Here is a 13,280-nt window from a genome sequence, read left to right as displayed (position 1 = left end):
GACTGACAATTGGTATGAAATGAAAACCCTGACATTTCTTGAGGTCAAAAACTCTCTAGCAATAAAATAGCTACTACTATTTAGAAGAAAAAAAAAGGATTTTAAATAAATTGAGGTATCGTTTTGCATTAATTGGTGGTATCTGAATTTCTTTCCAAAGCTCTCTGACTAATAAGTTGAAAGCAGAAAAAAATCCTTCATAAAAATCCTACAGTGGCCTACAGAGTAGCCAATATATAAAATGACTATGCTTTTTTTTTTTTTTTAAAGCAGGGTCTAGGGGCTTGAAGATCTATGAATTACAGAGAGATTCAGGTTAAGTTTTAGAAATGTTTAGCTATGGGAGGCTGTTTTTTTAAAACATGGTTTAAGCTGCAGGTTAAAAGCAGAGTTTAGCAGGCATTGCACACACAGAATGGTTGCAAAGTCTGGATTTAAAGTTTATTAACTTTGAATTCACAGGATAGAAAGATGTAAGAATCATACAAAAATGTATTCCATTGTTATTCTGGTGATCCTTTTAAATGTCCTTTTATTTTTTATTTATCACTCTTCAGTAAATATTGCTGGCCCTTTGTATTTTAGAGACATTGAAGTTAAAGATGATTTCTTTAATTCCTGAATGATCACCATTAAATTTTTGTGATCATCTTCACCCAGCCCCCACCTTATCATCATAGGTCAAGGTTCTGGGATGGGCACTTCTTAGGCAGTGGACCAGGACAACTGGACTGACCACTGGCTTCTCAAGGATATGACTCTTTAGTACAGGGACTGACCAAAATCCCCAAAATCTGGTGATGCCAGAGCCCAGCAGACCAGCTCCAACGACGACCATGAAGATTCAGGAGAGGGCAGGGAAGCGGAACAATCCAGGATGCCCCGGGGGGTGTTAGTCATGGGACAAGTTCCACTTAAGAGGCAACTAACAGGAGAATCAGGCCTGGAAGACGGCCATGGCATTAACACTTGCCCTTGCATCCTCAGCACCCAGTCCAAAGAACATCTCATTTATTTTACTGACTAATGCCCACTGGTTTGCCTAAGAAAGGTTAATTCTCTGGTTCTGGGTTCCTTACATCCTTGAAAGCCCTGCCCCATATGCCATGCTTCTTTCGTCAAATAGGGGCAACCAATAAAGCATCTAAGGCATTTTCTAAAAGCCTTTGTGACATACAACAAAATTTATACCGACAACCAGACTGGAACAAACAGAAATTGTTTAGCGCCCCCACCCCCGACCCCAACTCCCTTTTAAAGTGAATGGTTAAGCAGCATTTTCACACTGTCAGAGGTTGGGGCCAGAAGTCCTGCACGCCTGTGCTCTCGGTGCTGGAGCTGCTGACTAACATGGGTTTCTAGAACGTCTTCTTTGGTTGCATGGCATTTCCCATAAATGCTTACAGTATTTTCACTTTCACGAAGGAGGATGACAGCTCCAAACAGACTGGAAAGAAATGTCATCTTGCATCCAGCCTGGATCTGCTAGAGTGTGACTAATTTCTTCAACAGCTGAAAGGGGATTTGAGCTACAGCCTAAGAACCTCTTCTAAAGTCTGATCATTTACTCTTTCATAGTGACCTCCACCTACTGCCCTCTCCAAGTCCTGCCTCTGCCACTTTCTGTGAGCTTTCCCATAAACAGTGTTGCAGCATCTCAGACCCGCTATCTCCTCGTGTTCTCCCTGTGGACACTGACGGGGACAGAAGCCCATCTTCTACATGGCCCCAAAGACCTCGGTGTACTCGTCTGCCCAGAAACAGAGTCAGCCAACTCCTAGTACTTCTACTTTCTATGTTATAAAAGGAAAACTTAAGAGAAATGAAAGTATAATCACAATTTGCAAAATTCACTGGGGTAGAGACACCAAGTTTACCTTAAACACTTTGGTTTTAGAAATAAACAAATATTCTCAGGAAGAGTTAAGTGTGGTCTCCACATTTTAAAATTAAGTTTTATGCCTCAAAGGTGAAAATAAATTCACAGCTGATTAAGGCCCCTTTGGTGGATTGAATTTTATCTTATTGAGAGTGAATTTCTGTAACTATAATCATGTTTTTTAAACATTTCTTAAAGCTTATAAATTTAAGCTCACTTTAAGAAAAATAAAGATCTTGTGGAATAAAGGGTTATTATTTATATGCCTGGTAAGTGTAATTTTGGCTATTACCCCCACCCGCATCCCTTTTTTAAAGCAAGAACTACCTGGGTGCCTACACAGGTGTTGTATGGACTGGCCATCTCATCATTCCCCATTGTACCAGGGTTCTTTACTTTTACTTGAACTTTTTTTATTTTTTATTTTGGGGGGAGATAATTAGGTTTATTTTATTTTATTTTTTTTGATGGAGGCACTGGGGATTGAACCCAGAACCTTGTGCATGCTAGGCATGCGCTCTACCACTGAGCTATACCCTCCTCTCTTAAATTTATAAACTCTTTCTCTGGCAGGTTTCCTCCATAAAATTCCTACTGAGTTATAAACACTCGTTTTCTAATTAGGCAACATTTATTCATGCTTTAATTTATACAGTTTACAAGTTTAGAATGATGTTTAAAAGCCCTGTGGTTTGGGGACAGTGGAGAAGACTACACTGCAAAAAGGACTGTGTACTCTTCTATTTTATTTTTTTCTTATTCAAAGACTCTCACATGTTAAGCTGTTCTATTATTACTGATAGATATTGCTTAGGTTAGAAAGCAAGATTCCAACAGACTTACACTTGCAAAAGATCTGGTTGTCACTACCCCTTCTGACAAGGAGGCTGGGATTTAATTAGCCAGGCTTCTTCACAGAGATGAATAAATGAGTTACTGTGTATTCTGACAAGTCAGTGATATCACTGTTTTTACTGACTCAGAAAATGCTGATGAAAGTGGCTTGGAGGCAACCAGCAAACATTATTACCTTTGAATGAAAACTGGAGAGATTTAAACTCAGGCCCATGCTTTTTTGCAGGGGGGAGGGAGGGGTCCAGAAAGGAAGAACAATAGGGATGTTTTTAATCCCACCTAGATCAAAATCGGGGGTGAGAGGAAGTGTTCTGTGTACATCACTCCTCAGTGCATGCGCTAAGAAGTCCCAGGAATGGTCCATTTCCCAGTCTCAATCAGAGAAGGTGATATATTTGCCCGCCTTAATTCCAGTTAGAACTGGAGGCAGTGTCTTTTTACACTGGAGGGGTTCTGTAACATCTCACCAGAAAGAAGTAAGTAAACCCACAGGCCTGCTTAGTTGGAACCCAAAATTCAGGAACACACCTTGATACACAAGAAGCATTTGCATTCTCCTTGGGAACTTAAATAGAGGGAAAACCTTGGTATTATTTCTCTGAATAGAGATTATATGGCAAGCAGCCTGTAAGAGACAACAAGATCTATAAGACTTTTAAAGGAGACAGTCATATGATTAAGCTGCCTTTAGGAGCAAGAGAAAGAGCTTGGGAAAAAAAAAAGCTAACCCCTTCATCTACAGGCCTGAACTAAGGTGGGTTTCTAACTGCCTCCACTCCACTTCAATTTAACAGCATAACCTAGTTTTAACATGAAAACAACACGCAGTACCTTTTCTCCATAGCCTCTGTCTTTGGTCATCATTTCTCTGAGGGTCTGTAGGACCTTAATGCAGAGTTTCTCCTCATTTTCCTCTAGCAGCTGTTTAGTATGCTTTATTAACCTGAATAGAGAGGAAAATCATGGGTTACTTCCCTGAAACACTTTTTAAATTAAAAAAAAACATGACAATAAACTTACTGTCACTAGTCAATTAATGAACAAATATTTATCAAGGCTCCCAGATTAAACATGCTTTGGGGCATTCCCAGCACTGAGAACAGGCTGTTGATGTCTCAATAGTGACACCTGCTGGTGGTAACAGCAAAGGGCTCCCTGGCTACAGGTCCGCCCCACAGTGATTACAGGGAGCGGAGAACCCACAGAGGCCCACTCAAAGCTGCTTGTTTATGACATGTGGCTATTTATCCACTGAGGACGGCCAATGATGTGACTAGAAGATGCCAGCGTTGTGAAAAACCCCAGGAATATAAAGGCTGGGGCAACACACACTGTTCCCCTTAACCACAGCCCTGTCCTTTCAGGGGCCCCCCCAAAATGAGGAACTCCAAGTCAGAGCCCACGCTCAAGTTAAACCACCAACTGACCTTAAGGTGAAAACCAGGGGGACATTTCTGGTCCTGGAACCAGTTGCTTCTCCATTATGCCCCAAGGCACAGACTAAGAAACTACAAAGTTGTTAGGAAAAGCTTGAGAGGCCCTAGGAGGTCTGAGGTCTTTGAGGGCACAGGGGTCACGACTTTGAAAGTCTGTGCGGCAGCCCGTGGTGGGCACCCGGTCCACCCTGGCTGAATGGAAGGTGGATGAACGGGCATGCAGTTCAAAGGAGAGAAGCTTGCCAAGACAACAGTGTCGGTGGTGGGACTGCGCCGACAAACGCACTGTGGGGAGGTCCGAACCGGTCCCCAGCACCGGACCTGCACTCGCCCAAGTCAAAAACCAGGCCGGCGCCTCCTTTCAGACCCCAGTGCCGCATCTGGTCAGTGGGCGCCTGCCACCGAGCACCGCAGACAGGGAGGCTGCTTACTTGCAAATGAAGCCACCACTTTCACACTTGCGCCTGGCGTCTGTGTTCTCCGGGAAAAGCAGCTCAGGCCTGTGGAGGACATCCACGAGCACGGATAACTCGGCCTGCACCAGGGGCCTGAGACGGTCCTCCAGGGCCGAGACGATGTCCTGGAACGGAAGCACGGTCTTGGTGAGCAGCTCGGGCCGAAGCTGACCCCGGGAGCGGGAGAACATTCATTTCTGACCTAACACACGACCACACACTAGGCTGGGTTAGAGTAACCTTCGCACCGTCTGGTATCTGCCTCAAATGATTAGACACCGCCCAGTGGTTCCCGGAAGCATTAGTCCCTGATGCAGAAAACAAAGCAGGAACAAGTCAACATTCCCACCCACCGTTTGAGACGGTCCTTGTGCTATTCAAGGGATCATTCCATATATTTCAAAATATGATGCAAAAAGTACATTCGACAACATGGAAGGGTGTCTACAATATGACAGTAAAAAATGGTCAAACGATAGCATGGACTACATGATCCGCATTTTGTAAACAACACTTGTATCTCAAGGATACGCAGCAAATATCAAACCATCACGAGTGGTTTTCTCTGGGTGGCGGGGTTACAGGTGGTTCTCATTTTCTTCTAGAGGTTGGTATTTGTGAGTATTGTCAAATTATTTCTGATGAGCATGGATTAGTCATATAATAAAAAGTCATATAAAAATGAGAGCACAATGAATGGACATGCTGTATCAACATGCTAAATACATGTACCCTGATAGCATGATGGTCTTCAAATGCAAAACACATAGCTGTAGGAAAGGAAAACAGAGAGAAGTTGAAAGAGCAGCAAAACCAACACAACAAACACCATATAAAGGCAAATGGCAGAAAACAGATGAGAAATTATCTTCAAAAGATGCTAAAGTCTGCTGTCTGGCTCGGGAACTCAGACCCTAACTGTCGGCATGCTGGCTGAGACTGGCAGAACTCAGCACTGGGTAAGGCGGAAAGGCTCGGTTAACCTGGGAGATTTGCATGGAAAAGGCCACTTGAATTGCATTCACCTCAGCTCAGGACTCAAATTTCACAGGCTCCCAAGTTCATAAAGAATTAAATGATCTTTTTTTTTTTTTATCCAGAAGCTAAAACTGAAACATGTGAATGTAACTTTACTCAATCTTACATTTAACAAAATTCATCAGCACTCAACATTTAGGATGCCTAAAAAATGCATAAATGAATCAAAACTATTTCTTCGTGGGGGCAATTTTCCCAGTAAGATTGTAAGTGTCTATTGCAACACCCCTTAATTCAGATTGATTTTCACAGCACGGTCAGAAAGAGGGTCAACTCTGGCACAATTCTCCGAGGATTTTGTCAGTTTCCCTAATAGGTTCCTCTTTGAAAGCTCCCAATTCTTTTTTTTTCAATAGTTACTGGTCCTGACTCTGGCAAAACTTTACCTGCCTGCAGCACCTGCACGGAATCAAAGTAGTGCTTCGGCACCATGTTCATGGAATCTTGCATCTTTTGCAAGGTTTGAACTTCACATTGCAATCGATTTGCATTGTATTGTCAAATGCGTAACATTCGGCAATCAGGGAGAGACCAACAGACAAGGATGGTGAAGCGATGGGCAGGGGAAGATGCTAGTGTTAAGTGAGGGAGATGTCTGAATGGGGGTTAATTATATAAGCACTTGGTTTGCAAATTAATGTTTTCACGTTCTGACAACTTGTGCTGTTCTGGGCAATCTCCTAACTCCAGGGACTCAAAACAATAACTGAACAGATAATGAGGACCCTTTTAGCCATTGTCCAAGTCTTTAAAAAAGCATTACCTGAACTTATCTATTTTATTCCATTCCCCAAGAAGATGAATAAGTCCAAGAAGAGCACTGGTGTGTTCCAGCAACCACAGATAATTTATTTAGTTTGAGCAGGAGAAAATCCAGTGTGTTCATATAGCTGTGGGTCTACAATGCCCCTCCTCTTTCTAGAACATAGTAGGGTCAGGAACCAAAACTACCTTTGTTAAAGAACTGGTTCTGTCGTGATAAGGCTGAAATCCTTTCCTTGACCTGCAAAGCCCTGCCCGCCCCCCCCCCCCAGTTGCATGGACTCCAACCTCGCTAACTTTCCTTTGGTCTTTGCATCATAGTCTCTCTTATAGGATGGTTTTTATATGTGCACTTTCTCTTCCTGCCATTCTGTTCTTTTAAAAAGTCCTACTGTTCCCTGGTCTTGGTTCAAATGTCACTGCGTTAGCAGTGCCTTCCTTGACGACCATCCCCAGTCCTCGGCAGCTTCCTCACCAGTGCCTTTCTTAGCACCACTCTCCTCTCCTCTGCACTGTTGGTCCCTCTCGCCATTTTACTTTCATCTGCTTGGTGACTTGATTAAAGTCAGTCTCTCTTCCAACACTTGAGACTCTATAAAAGTAAAGACTATTTCTGGTTTTGGTCACCACTGTATCCCCTGTGTCTGGGGTGAGGCTGATGAATCAATCAGGGGACTTGTTTGTCTTTGGGTAACTCATCTAATCCCCAGAGATCGTTTACTCCTTCTAATGGTAGTAATGATTACAGTCATAACAGTAAGGACCATAACAGCAGCTCTCACCAGTCCACTGCTCACCACATGCCAGGCTCTGTTCTACGTGCTTTATGTACGTTGTTTTCCAAAGATGGCCATTACAGTATCAACTACCTCGCATGCTCTTCTTACAGTGTGTCCCTGACATGCCCCTCATGAAATGGTGGTCCACGTCCTCTCTCCTTGAACCTAAGTGGACATTTGTCGCTGCCTTGACCAACAGGACATGACAGAAGGGATGCCATGTGACTTCTGAAGCAAGGTCATGAAGGCAATAGAGCTTTGACTCATCTCTGTCTAGACAGACTCTCGTTGGGACCCAGCCGCCATGTTGCGAGGAAGCCCAGACCACAGGGGGAGACTACGTGTAGATGTTTCAGGCAACAAGTCCAGCTGAGGTCCCAGCTGTCAATCTGCATCAGGTGCCCAACACGTGAGCAAGTGAGCAAGATTTTAAGGTAAGTCCAATCAGAACCACGATCTGACTGCAACTGCATGAATGGACTTGAGCAAGAAACACCTTGCTGAGTCCAGTCAACCTCCAGAACAGCCAGGGAGAAAAAAATGATGGCTGCTGTAGTTGTCAGGCGGGCATAGATTAAGTGGAGCAATTTCAACTGGCTTAATCCTCACATCAACCCCATGAGGTAGGTGCTATTATTACACTACTTTACAAAATGGGAAACTGGAGAAGTTAAGTAACTTTCCCAAGGTTACATGTTTCTAAGCAGCAGAGTCATGATTTGAACACAGGCACCGGCCTGAGATCACGTGCTTGATCCTTGTACCACCACACTGAGCTCAGAAAGGATCTGTGATTCTCAAACCACGGTCTACGTACCACCTGCGAGAAAAATCCCTTGGGGTGCTTGCTCAAAGATGTTAGTATTAAGATGTGTAAGTGTTTAACATCGTCTAGTTCTCATCACTCTCCCTTTCAAAACAGGGAGAGCACATCTCTTCATAGGTGCTAAGAACAAAAGAGTATAATCTAGCTAGAATTGAAAACGACTTGTATTTTGACTTGGCTCATTCTGATATAAAACTCCTCTCTCAGTCCTTATCACATTTGTTTATCGGCTGATTCAAGAAGCTAAAAATCCCAAGGTGACGAAAAAAGATGGAGCTGTTATGCCCTTATTCTAAGCATTCTCTTTAACACGTATGGATTCCTTCAACAAGAGCAGAGGGGATTTTTCATAAAGAGATCTGTACATCAGTGAACCACCTTGAAAGACCATGGCTTTGTCACGAGCTTTCCTGGTCCCACATACATTACTGTGTTTGACAGTTCATTCACTTACACCAACATCTCCCTACGCCCAACCTGGGATTTTGTCTGACTCAAGGAGGCACTTCTGTGTGGGGGGACCACCTTAGGTCAGGCTAAAGATCACTTCTCTCAGCATCAGGCATTACCTGCAGCCTCTCAATGATATTCCGGTAGTCTCTGGAGGCTGCCAGGACGGAGTCTCTGCGAGCTGCATTGCGGGCCGTCAGCCGCCAGTTCATGGCAGTTTTCTGCACGATGTTGTGGGACTTGAGGAAGAGGTTGTTGACTTGGCTGTCCAGGTCCACAGGGATGGCAATGGCCCGGCTCTTGGCTGCACAGGACAGAAGGGACTCATGAGCCTACAGCTTTGATGGGAGGCGCCCTAGAGACAGACTTAACTCCCCCACCACCCATCATCCATCAGGCAGGTTCTTCCATGATTGAAATGTGGGTGCGGATACAGAGAAGCTCAACTGAACTTTATCATCCGTTAGGTCAGGTTTTCCATCGCGAATCCTGAGGGGCAGCAGCGCTGAAGGCTGTAAAAATGCTCCAAGATCATATGGTTTAGGCAAGTCAAAGCTCAAGTCCAATGAGTTTCCTCAGTGAATGGCTTCTTAGGGTCTCAGATGTGCTCATATATTTCTGCGGGGTTTTGTTGGGGGGAAGGTAATTAGGTTTATCTATAGTTAACGGTGGCACTGTGGATTGAACCCAGGACCTCGTGCATGCTAAGCACGTGAGCTATACCCACCCGCTACATATTTTAAAAATTGTCAAGACAGGGGACTCGCTGGGCCAATACTGTTTTTCCTAAAATTCTCAAGCTTGTATTCTATCAACAATCTACAAAATGCTATCTTAAGCCAAACACAGCACGAAAGATACCGTTTATAATGACCTAAGGTCTTCTTTCCATACAGGCAGTTTCTCTTTTAACCCCCTTAAAAAAGGGATGAGTCCAGTCTCATTATGTGAAACACGTCAGTCACATCCACAACGGGGGACATTCTACTGGACACCTGACCAGTACTCCTCAAAACTGTCAAGGCCATAGAAAATAAGCAAAGTCTGAGAAACCGTCACAGACCGGAGGAGACCGGGGAAGCAAAAACACTGAAAGCCATGTAGATGCCTTCGCTGAATCCTGGAGTAGAAAAAAGGGCATCAGTGGGAAAAGTGGTGAAACCCAAATCAAGTCTGGACGTTCAGTTCACAACAGACCAATGTCAGTTTCTAGTTTTGGCAAACATACCTGGAAACGTAAGAAGGTGACAGTGGTGGGGGGAACTGGGTGAGGGGTATGTGGGAACTCTGTTATCCTGGCAACTTTGCAACTTTCTTATAAATCTAAAATTAATCCAAACTAAAAAGTTGATTTAAAAAAAGGAAGATAACTAGACTAACAATTCTTTAGCCCGTGTGCGAAATCCAACACTATCCAAAAAGCAAGACGACTATTCCCTGTCTTCAAAGCTTCCAACCAGTAGAAGCAGAAAAGTGCTGGGGTTAATGGGTGGTGAGGTTTTCATGCCCTGCTGCTTCACAGATGTCAGCTCTCCCTGTCTTTTCTCATCAGTGCCAAATCTATTAAAACATCTCATCTCTCTGATGATTACTGAGCTAGTCAACGCAGCAACGTGCTCAAATTTGCATCGCCAACCTCAAGACGCATGGTCGTCTGTGGACAGGGCAGAGGTTTACCTGGGGATTCCGTCCTGGAGCCCCATTTGTGAGAGACCACGTCAGGACCCTACAGTCTGTCATGGACACACTTTCAAAAGCCTTTATCTCTTATTGTGAAGTAGTGCCACGTAAATAATGAAAAGACACAAATACCTATCATATGAGTGGGAAGGAAATCAGGCAGGGACACGGGACTCAGGCGATAAGCCCTAAAAACACCCTCTATACCTGCCGGACAGCTGCTCAACAGCGCCAGGAAGCCCATTTGTCTCTTCTGGTGTCTGCAGGGCTCTACGTAGCTAATAGAGGCAGGTAATCTTCTCAGTTCAGGCAGGAAGATTATCCTTTGCATAGCAGGTACCAGGGGTGGGAGGGGGCGGAACAGGGCCAAGCAACAGAGTCTGACGGAGTCAGGGTGCAGGGAGCAGTAACGTCCTAACTCCCTTCCAAAGGGGCCTTGGAGAGGTGATTCGTGAGGGGAGGGGAGGAGGGGCTGGAGAAAGGGTCATCACCGAGAGGGAAATGGAGAGGTGCACCATTTCTGAGAAAGTGCGGTCCACGGGGTTGGACATGTGCTTTGCAGGGGGAGAAAAAAAAAGCTTCCAGACGGTCAAATATGTTTCCCGGATTAAACAAATTCTTTTCTTGAAGGAGGGGTTTCCCAGGGCCTTGAATAAACTTGCGTGCACTGTGCCTTGCCAAGGGTTGCCTAACATCTCACGGTGGAATCTTGTTTTTCAAAGCCTGTCTTTCTCTGGGCCTTGCTGGCCCTGAACTGTGGGAGGTGTTGGCTTGGCCAGATGAAAGCGAGGTTTAAGAGCCAAGATCTCAGCCCCAGCTCTGGTTCTGCAGCCTTCTGTGAGCGGAACCTCAGGAGAGCTGTAGCAAGGGCTCCACCAAGGGTAGCCTTTACCAACACCGGGCAATGCTTTTTCATCGTGGTAAATCCCTACTGGGCTGGTGCCTTACCGACGTCGGAGAGCACCCGGATGCAGCTCTCCACTGAGGCCTTCTGGCTCGGCATCAGCCAGTTGCAGTGGTAAACCCTGAACACACCTTGCAGCAGCTGCACGAAGACCGGCTGGCGAGTCTGCAAGAAAGAGAGGCCCAGAGAGAGGCGACGTGAAGACTTTTAGCCGTGAGTTACCAACACGCTGGTCAGAAACAGACATCACCGCGAACCACGGGCTCACGGACCCTTCAGCAAGAGTGGGGAGGGGTGACAGGGTGATGAACTTCATTCCAGAAGCTGCAGAGCCAAGCGAGAAAAAGTCAGAAGCATTTTAAGGCAAGGCACAAACTCGATGCTATCTCAGTCTGACCACCAGAAGGAGCCGTGGCATCGCAGCCTGAAAACCGGTATTCTTGTCTGGTTACCCCCTGGCTCTGTGGCCGTAGACAAATTACTTCATTTCTCCAAGCTTCAATTTCGTGCTATACACAAAATACGTGGGTCGAGGCCGACTGATCCCCAAAGTTGTTTCCAGATGTTATGTCTTATGTTTTTCATCAGCATAAACAAGCTGGTAAGGATCTCACCTAGGATGTCCCTAACTTCTTTATTTCTGGCAGTGTCTTCAATGGTAGAAGGAGAAGACAGCTCTGACGGTTACTCTTTCTAACTGTTTACTTACTACAGATGAGAACTTGGCAGTTAACTGCAGAGAAGGGTTTGTTCCCTTCTAAGATGGTATCAATTTGTACTCATTCTAAAATAAAAGAACTCCAACGTCCACTTAATCAATTTGACCATGCCTTTTGGAGTGCATTTCAAAGTTATAATTTTGGTCTCCATCCCAAACTGCCTGGATCAGGGTAGCTTTAGGCCTGCAAGGCAAAGATCACTGTGTGCGGTGAGCTACTCCACCGCGCTCTAATTTTTAGGAGAAAGTACCTGCAAATCCCCTCCAAAAGAACAGAAGTCCATACAGCAAAGAAGAAAAGTGCTGAAAAACTAGAGAAGTTTCTGAGATGAAAGAAAAACAACTGAAAATGCCAGGGGAAAAAGGAGGTTTACTGTAAGAAATTGAAACAGGTTAATAAAAGTCCAGACCTTCCCCTCTAAACACTGTTCAGATAATTTTACTTATTAAGTGCCACACACTTCACATGAAGGAAACAAGGAGGGAAGGAAGGAAGGAAAGTAGGGAGAGAGGGAGGAAGGGAGGGAGGGAAGAAGGAAGGGAGGGAGAGAGGGAGGGAAGGAAGAAAGGAGGGAGGGAGGAAGGAAGGACGGACGAATCTAGCTGGGGAAATAAGACACAGGCTTTTCAACAGATAAATTAAGGCAGGTTATGACACCTTGAAAAACAGTATGCCTTGAAAATAAATGTTCTCAAAATCCAGCTTGGACTTTGTATATTAAATAATGCCCAGACAACCTGGGCCTTGTTAGGGACTTACAACATTTACGTTGAAGCCTTATTTCTCTGACAATTCCTGCTTATTACTTGGGGCAAAATTGGTTTCAGAGCAAGGAAGTGGAAAGAGAGAGCCAAACACACAAATTTCCTGTTTAAGGGTCTCCAATTAGCTTGACTGATATACTCTGACATGTGGTTTTGCCAGACTGTTTCACAACCTATAGGAGAGTGGGCATTGCCGTAGTGACGGTCACTTTCAATTACAAGAGAAGCAAGTCCAGCCTCACTAACCAAAGCAGCTGGCTCTGAGGAGAGCAGCACCTCGTAAGGAGCACATTCTGGCCTCCAGCAACACATGGGCTTGGGATGCAACAAGTTCCTCTTCCCCAGTTCCTCAAGAACAATATACCTTCTAAAGGTGGCATTCTAACTATAAAAGCTAGCAGTTAAGCTAAGAAGAAGGTTACCAACAGTCTCTGGGAAAACATACCTCACTAAAAATTCTGTAATTCAAATTTTAGAGTCAGACACAACTGGGTTGAAATCATGGTTTTGCCACTTAATAACTGTGACCATGGCTGAGCATGGTAATGAAATCCTCTGAGCCTCAGTTTACTCAGCTGCAAAGTGGGGATAAAACCATATATACTAAGCTAATGTGAACTCCTTTGCACAGCTAATGGAATACAGCAGCATCTAATAAATGTACCAGTGATATTATAATCATAATGAATCACTCGTCTCTTGGAGAATTTACCTTAATTAAGATTATTTGTCT

The 13,280-nt window shown here is 44.6% G+C and overlaps 1 protein-coding gene across 1 annotated transcript in view; it reads right to left on the bottom strand.

Annotated features, from left to right (window-relative positions):
* The window catches only part of ITPR1 (inositol 1,4,5-trisphosphate receptor type 1), a 298,229-nt gene that overhangs the window by 113,357 nt on the left and 171,592 nt on the right, over positions 1-13,280 (bottom strand). The window contains exons 36-39 of the mRNA XM_072941751.1: positions 11,109-11,229; positions 8,600-8,784; positions 4,602-4,750; positions 3,566-3,677 (exon numbers count right to left, since the gene is read on the bottom strand). Coding sequence (XP_072797852.1) covers positions 3,566-3,677; positions 4,602-4,750; positions 8,600-8,784; positions 11,109-11,229 — 567 coding nt within the window. The remainder of the gene's footprint in view (positions 1-3,565; positions 3,678-4,601; positions 4,751-8,599; positions 8,785-11,108; positions 11,230-13,280) is intronic.

This window comes from Vicugna pacos, chromosome 17 (genome assembly GCF_048564905.1).
Source record: "Vicugna pacos chromosome 17, VicPac4, whole genome shotgun sequence".
Lineage (NCBI taxonomy): Eukaryota > Metazoa > Chordata > Mammalia > Artiodactyla > Camelidae > Vicugna > Vicugna pacos.
The sequence above is the reverse complement of the archived record's forward strand: the minus strand, read 5'-3'. Positions and strand labels throughout refer to the sequence as shown.